At 57.4% G+C, this 7,290-nt stretch overlaps 1 protein-coding gene across 2 annotated transcripts; it reads left to right on the forward strand.

The window, feature by feature from the left end:
- The first annotated feature begins 133 nt into the window (after positions 1-133).
- On the forward strand, positions 134-6,968 carry nelfe (negative elongation factor complex member E). Of its 2 annotated transcripts, XM_088908167.1 has the most exons (11): positions 134-209; positions 1,245-1,327; positions 1,832-1,901; positions 2,011-2,156; positions 2,283-2,357; positions 3,245-3,279; positions 3,443-3,708; positions 3,981-4,125; positions 4,860-4,914; positions 5,521-5,623; positions 6,568-6,968. In XM_088908167.1, the coding sequence occupies exons 2-11, from the start codon at positions 1,253-1,255 to the stop codon at positions 6,639-6,641; spliced, it is 1,044 nt and encodes a 347-aa protein (XP_088764293.1). In that variant the 5' UTR covers positions 134-209; positions 1,245-1,252; the 3' UTR covers positions 6,642-6,968. The 2 variants fall into 2 exon arrangements, with proteins under 2 accessions (XP_088764293.1, XP_088764294.1); XM_088908168.1 differs by lacking the exon at positions 1,832-1,901 and having other exon boundaries at positions 164-209.
- Positions 6,969-7,290: the final 322 nt, after the last annotated feature.

Genomic DNA, 7,290 nt, shown 5'->3' on the forward strand with positions numbered 1-7,290 from the left:
GAAATGGAACTTTACTTCCCGCCCCCTCGGTCTCCTCCTCCATTCCCATTGGCTGCCCGGCAGCATCGCCATCTTTTTTAACCAATCAGAAGGAGCAGAGGAGGGGTTTCCCTCCCCTCCCCCCGCAAGCGTCGCTATCGTGACGTCATATCTGCGCGTCCTTGTTTTGCTTTGGCACGGTGACCAGAGATACGGTACCGGACTGTGCTGTAGGTTTATTCCTCGTCAGTTTGTTTTAATACCGGGGTCCCGGCTCTTTAGAAACGTCAGCATGGCGGGTGGAGAGGCGGTTGCTGACAGAGGTGGCAGCAGCAGAAAATAGTGTCGTGTCGCGTCGCGTCAAATGCAAGCGCGGTTTTTTTTTAAATTATTTTTAGATTTCCTGCTGTTCACTTTCTGCTTTTATTTCTCTCTCTCTTGACCGGTCGGGACACTAATCGCCCCTCTGCGGTGCCCGGCTGCGTCATCGGGGGGGTTCAATATGAGCGAAAACGTGTAGTCCGTGTCGAAGAACCTAGCATTTATGCTAATAAAAGCCAAAAAACGCGATTTCGCTTCCAGACTGCATGGGCACCGTGTGGCGCCGGGCAGGACTGGCACAAGACTGGCACCGGCGCGTTTACCCTGTAGCTGTCTTTGAAATCGCAGCTCTGATCGATCGATCGATCGATTGAATCACCGATTGACTGATTAAGCAGCCGCTCTCGTCTCAGGCGACGTTTTAAACCAGAATGCAGAGCGCTGAAGGTGAAAGTGGTGGTTTGTGGGGGGGAACCTGCTTTGAAAATGTAAGAATAAAACGTCCCAACGCAGTATATAAGGCGGTGATGTCATTAGGCTAAACCTCCGAGTGCAGGAAGAGTGACGTCACACGTACAGCACTGTGATGCCATTGGTGATATAATGTGACTATAAAGTGCTGTGATGTCACTGGTGATGTGACGTAACTATAAAGCACTGTGTTTTCATTGGTGACGTCATTAGCGGTGTCATGTGACTATAAAGTGCCGTGATGCCATTGGTGATATAATGTGACTATAAAGAGCCATGAGTGATGTCATTGGGGATATCATGTGACTATAAAGCACTATGATGTCAATGGGGATGTCATTAGTGAGGTCATGTGACTGATGGTCTGTGGTGTCATTGGGGAGGTCATGTGACTCTAAAGCTCTGTGATGTCATTGGGGATGTCATGTGACTCTAATGCTCTGTGGTGTCATTGGACTGTCCGGTCCCTCTAGTGTCCAGGATGGCCCTGTTCCCCACCTCTCTGTCGGAGGAAGAGGAGTCCCTCCAGAAGAAGTACGCCAAGCTGAAGAAGAAGGTGAGCAGCGCAGCTCTCTGCCCGTCTCCTCAGCCCGGCCGCGTGTGATCACTGCTAAACCGAGGAGGGGCGGCGGGTTCGAATCTCAGGCAGGGCACAGCCCCTGTACCCCGGGGCGAGACGCTGCGCTCAGAGAGGCTGCTGCTGCTGCTGCTGTGATACAGCGCAGAGATGCGGTGGGGGGGCGGCACAGCCCCTGTACCCCAGAGAGGCTGCTGCTGTGATACAGCGGGTGTACAGAGGCTGTTGCTGCTGTGATACAGCGCAGAGATGCGGTCGGGGGGGGGGGGGCGGCGGGTTCAAATCTCGGGGCGCGGCCCAGCCCCTGTACCCCAGGGCTCCGCGCTGCTCCGCGCTCAGAGAGGCTGCTGTAGCGGCAGCAGCAGCGAGGGGCAGGGCGCGGCGCGGCGCAGCGCAGCGCGGAGCCCCGGGCGAACCCCGCTGCGCGCGTCGGCCAGGACCGCGGCGAGTCGGCTGACGGCCTGTCGTTGCTTCTCGTGGCAGAAAAAGGCCCTCCTGGCCCTCAAGAAGCAGAGCTCCAGCAGCCAGACCAGCCAGGGCGGACTGAAGCGCAGTAAGTGGCCTCTTCCTTCTGCCCCGGCCCCGCCCCCTTCCCAGGGGGCAGTGCCCATCCCGACTGCCCCCCTCTCTCTCTCTCTCTCCCCTCCCCCACCCCCGTCCAGCCCTGTCCGACCAGCCGGTGGTGGACACGGCCACGGCGACGGAGCAGGCCAAGATGCTGGTGAAGTCGGGGGCCATCAGCGCCATCAAGTCCGAGAACAAGAACTCCGGGTTCAAGCGCTCCAGGACGCTGGAAGGCAAGCTCAAGGTGAGCCCGGACTACAACTCCCAGGGTGCACCGGGGGTGGGAAAGGCGGTGGTCATGGGAGGTGTAGTCTTTGTCTGCTTCCTGACCCCCACCCCTCCTTCTCCTCCTTCTCCCTCTGGTCCCCAGGATCCGGAGAAGGGCCCTGTCCCTGCCTTCCTTCCCTTCCAGAGGAGCATGTCCACGGACGAGGAGATGCCGGAGGTACGTGCAGACTCGTGGAATGAGAGACCAGTGAGCCAGTGAGCCTTTGAACCAGTGAACCAGGAAAGACAGGAGAGACAGAGAGACATGTGGACTGCGAGACAGACAGACAGACAGGCAGAGAGACTGTGAAGCAGACACACAGGCTGTGAGGCAGGCAGGCTGTGAGGCAGGCAGGCAGACAGACAGACAGGCAGGCAGGCAGGCTGTGAGACAGACAGACAGACAGACAGGCAGAGAGACTGTGAAGCAGACACACAGGCTGTGAGGCAGGCAGGCTGTGAGGCAGGCAGGCAGGCAGACAGACAGACAGAGACAGGCAGGCTGTGAGACAGGCAGACAGACAGACAGACAGGCTGTGAGACAGGCAGACAGACAGGCTGTGAGACAGACAGGCAGGCAGGCAGACAGACAGACAGGCAGGCTGTGAGACAGGCAGGCAGGCAGGCTGTGAGACAGGCAGGCTATGAGACAGACAGACAGGCAGGCAGGCAGACAGACAGATAGGCAGGCTGTGAGACAGACAGACAGACAGGCAGGCTGTGAGACAGGCAGGCAGGCAGACAGGCAGACAGATAGGCAGGCTGTGAGACAGACAGACAGACAGGCAGGCTGTGAGACAGGCAGGCTATGAGACAGACAGACAGGCAGGCAGGCAGACAGACAGATAGGCAGGCTGTGAGACAGACAGACAGACAGGCAGGCTGTGAGACAGGCAGGCAGGCAGACAGGCAGGCAGGCAGGCTGTGAGACAGACAGGCAGGCAGGCAGGCTGTGAGGCAGGCAGGCAGGCAGACAGACAGACAGACAGACAGGCAGGCTGTGAGACAGACATGTCTGTGCGTGGGCCTCGCTCTGTCCTTCACTCTGTCTCTCTCCACTTGCAGGCTAAGCGGCCTCACAGGAAGTCCCTGTACGAGAGGTAGGTGGACTGGTCAGCGGGTACAGCAGGCAGTGTCCTGTAGTGTCCAGCCAGCCCGTCAGTGTCAGTAGTGTCCAGCGGGCCGGTCAGTGTCAGTAGTGTCCAGTGCCAGTAGTGTCCAGCGGGCCGGTCAGTGCCAGTGTCCCCTCTCTCTCTCTCCCAGCTTCGTGAGCCCAGGGGACAGGTCTCGGGACGATGAGGATCTGGGGGGCTCGTCCTCCAGCAGGGAGCTGGACAGGGAGAGGGACAGGGACAGGGACAGGGAGCTGGACCGGGAGCGAGGCAGAGACCGGGACCGGGACAGGGACCGGGAGAGGGATCGGGACAGGGATCGGGACAGAGACAGAGACAGGGATCGGGATCGTGATCGGGACCGGGACCGGGACCGAGATCGAGACCGAGAGAGGGACAGGGAGGCCCCCTTCAGACGTGAGTATCAGTCCTGGCTTCTCTCTCTCCTCTCATCCCTCTCTCCTGTCCTCCTCTCTCTCTTCTCTCCTCTCCCTTGTCTCATCCCTCTCTCTCTCCCCTCTCCTGTCTCTCCTCTCTCCCCTCCTCTCGCTCCCTTCTCCTCTCTCTCTCTCTCTCTCTCTCTCCTCTCTCCCTTCTCCTCTTTCCCCCTCTCCCTCCTCTCTTTCTCTCTCTCCTCCTCTCCCTGTCCACTGTGTCCACTCTGTGGTCCTCTCCCCCCCCCCCTCCAGGCTCCGACTCGTACCCGGACCGCCGTGGCTCCAGGAAGGGGAACACGGTCTACGTCTACGGGGCGGGGCTGAGCGAGGAGACCCTGCGCGCGGCCTTCTCGGCCCACGGCAACATCATCGACCTCAGCATGGACCCGCCGCGCAAGTGAGTCCCGGCGCGAGGCACAGCCTGGGAACTGGCCGGGGGGCGGCCGGTTCACGTCCCAGCACGAGGCACAGCCCATGAGCTAACTGGGGGGCGGCCGGTTCACGTCCCGGCGCGAGGCAAAGCCCGGAAGCTGGCCGGGGGGCGGCCGGTTCACGTCCCGGCGCGAGGCAAAGCCCGGGAGCTGGCCGGGGGGCGGCCGGTTCACGTCCCGGCGCGAGGCACAGCCCGGAAGCTGGCCGGGGGGCGGCCGGTTCACGTCCCGGCGCGAGGCACAGCCCATGAGCTAACTGGGGGTGACTGGTTCACGTCCCGGCGCGCGGCACAGCCCCTTCACGTACCTGGGAGGTTGCTGGTTCAAATCCTAGTATGAGGCACAGCCCCTTCAGGTTGCTGGGAGCTGGCTGGCTCAAGTCCCAGTATGAGGCACAGCCCATGAGGTAGGTATCTGGGAGGTTGGTTGCTGGTTCAAGTTCCAGTATGAGGCACAGGGTGTTAACGATCAATTAAGGTAATGATCTGCTCAATTAAGGGAACTGCACTACCTGAGCAATACCAGGCACTCAGTGGTCTCTCAAGTCACAGCGAAGTTGTTTAAGGAGTCTTTAAGAACGGAGGATTTTGATGCTGGACTCGCACTTGGTCCCGGAGCTTTTGACTGCTCTGCCACTACGACGCCTTACCTCCCTGCACCTCTTCTCTCTTTCTCTCTCTCTCTCTCTCCCCGTTTCCAGCTGTGCATTCATCACCTTCGAGAAGATGGAATCCGCGGATCAGGCTGTGGGTGAGGTCGGTACAGTCTGGACTCGTCTCTCTGTGTGAGGAGTGTCTCTGGGGTCTGTGTGAGGAGTGTCTCTGGGGTCTGTGTGAGGGTCTGTGCTCCTCTCTCTGTGTGAGGAGTGTCTCTGGGGTCTGTGTGAGGGTCTGGACTCCTCTCTCTGTGTGAGGAGTGTCTCTGGGGTCTGTGTGAGGGTCTGGACTCCTCTCTCTGTGTGAGGAGTGCCTCTGGGGTCTGTGTGAGGGTCTGGACTCCTCTCTCTGTGTGAGGAGTGCCTCTGGGGTCTGTGTGAGGGTCTAGACTCCTCTCTCTGTGTGAGGGGTGTCTCTGGGGTCTGTGTGAGGGTCTGGACTCCTCTCTCTGTGTGAGGAGTGTCTCTGGGGTCTGTGTGAGGGTCTGGACTCCTCTCTCCGTGTGAGGAGTGTCTCTGGGGTCTGTGTGAGGGTCTGGACTCCTCTCTCTCTGTGTGAGGAGTGTCTCTGGGGTCTGTGTGAGGGTCTGGACTCCTTTCTCTGTGTGAGGAGTGTCTCTGGGGTCTGTGTGAGGGTCTGGACTCCTCTCTCTGTGTGAGGAGTGTCTCTGGGGTCTGTGTGAGGGTCTGTGTTCATCTCTTTCAGTTGAACGGCACAGTGGTTGGTGATGTTGCCATTAAAGTCAGCATCGCCAGGAAACAGCCTATGCTTGAAGCTGCTACAGGGAAGTCAGTCTGGGCCTCTCTAGGTAAACATCTAAGTAACACCATTATTACTGTGTCTGTATGAACCCCTCCCTCTCTCTCAGTGCAGTGTTCATGTACTGGAGTGTCCAGTCAGGGTGTCTGTATGAACCCCTCTCTCTCTCAGTGCAGTGTTCATGTACTGGAGTGTCCAGTCAGTGTGTCTGTATGAACCCCTCCCTCTCTCTCAGTGCAGTGTTCATGTACTGGAGTGTCCAGTCAGTGTGTGTGTATGAACCCCTCTCTCTCTCAGTGCAGTGTTCATGTACTGGAGTGTCCAGTCAGTGTGTCTGTATGAACCCCTCTCTCTCTCAGTGCAGTGTTCATGTACTGGAGTGTCCAGTCAGTGTGTCTGTATGAACCCCTCTCTCTCTCAGTGCAGTGTTCATGTACTGGAGTGTCCAGTCAGTGTGTGTGTATGAACCCCTCTCTCTCTCAGTGCAGTGTTCATGTACTGGAGTTTCCAGTCAGTGTGTGTGTATGAACCCCTCTCTCTCTCAGTGCAGTGTTCATGTACTGGAGTGTCCAGTCAGTGTGTGTGTATGAACCCCTCTCTCTCTCAGTGCAGTGTTCATGTACTGGAGTTTCCAGTCACTGTGTCTGTATGAACCCCTCTCTCTCTCAGTGCAGTGTTCATGTACTGGAGTGTCCAGTCAGTGTGTGTGTATGAACCCCTCTCTCTCTCTCAGTGCAGTGTTCATGTACTGGAGTGTCCAGTCAGTGTGTCTGTATGAACCCCTCTCTCTCTCAGTGCAGTGTTCATGTACTGGAGTGTCCAGTCAGTGTGTGTGTATGAACCCCTCTCTCTCTCAGTGCAGTGTTCATGTACTGGAGTGTCCAGTCAGTGTGTGTATGAACCCCTCTCTCTCTCAGTGCAGTGTTCATGTACTGGAGTTTCCAGTCACTGTGTGTGTATGAACCCCTCTCTCTCCCCTCTCTGTCTCTCCAGCTGTACAGAATAGTGCCAAGGGCTCCTACAGAGACAAGAGGAACCAGGTTGTGTACAATGATGACTTCCTGTGAACCAGAGTCCATTTCCTGTCCAGCCCCGCCTGGTGAAGTGTGGACTGGTGTCCGAGCGACTCAGAATGTATTAAGAATTCTGCTGGAAGCCGAGATATCGTTTATGACGTCTGAGGTTTAGTTAAGTAGCCTGCAGGCTGGGAGCTGCGTGATCACTGTGGTTGAGCAGAATAGCGCGGACAGTTTGAATAGGAGATGGACGAGGCCAAACTGGACGAACGCTTTCATTTCTTAAAAAGAAAATTTTTTTTGTGTTGTTTTTTTTTCCCCCCGTTATCATCGAATGTTTCTACAAACTTGACAAAAATAAAAACAGTTATGTCAAAATGAGTCTCTGTCTGTCAGTCCCGTCTTTACAATGATGAGCCCTTTGCTTTGAGATCACAGTCAGGGTCCCAGTGCAGGGTGAGTCTCTACAGTCGGGGTCCCAGTGCAGGGTGAGTCTCTACAGTCGGGGTCCCAGTCCGGGATGAGTCTCTACAGTCGGGGTCCCAGTCCGGGATGAGTCTCTACAGTCGGGGTCCCAGTGCGGGACGAGTCTCTACAGTCGGGGTCCCAGTGCAGGGTGAGTCTACAGTCGGGGTCCCAGTGCAGGGTGAGTCTCTACAGTCGGGGTCCCAGTGGGGGACGAGTCTCTACAGTCGGGGTC

Source organism: Atractosteus spatula, assembly GCF_055471065.1.
Source record: "Atractosteus spatula isolate fAtrSpa1 chromosome 10 unlocalized genomic scaffold, fAtrSpa1.hap1 SUPER_10_unloc_1, whole genome shotgun sequence".
In the NCBI taxonomy this organism is placed as follows: Eukaryota; Metazoa; Chordata; class Actinopteri; order Semionotiformes; family Lepisosteidae; genus Atractosteus; species Atractosteus spatula.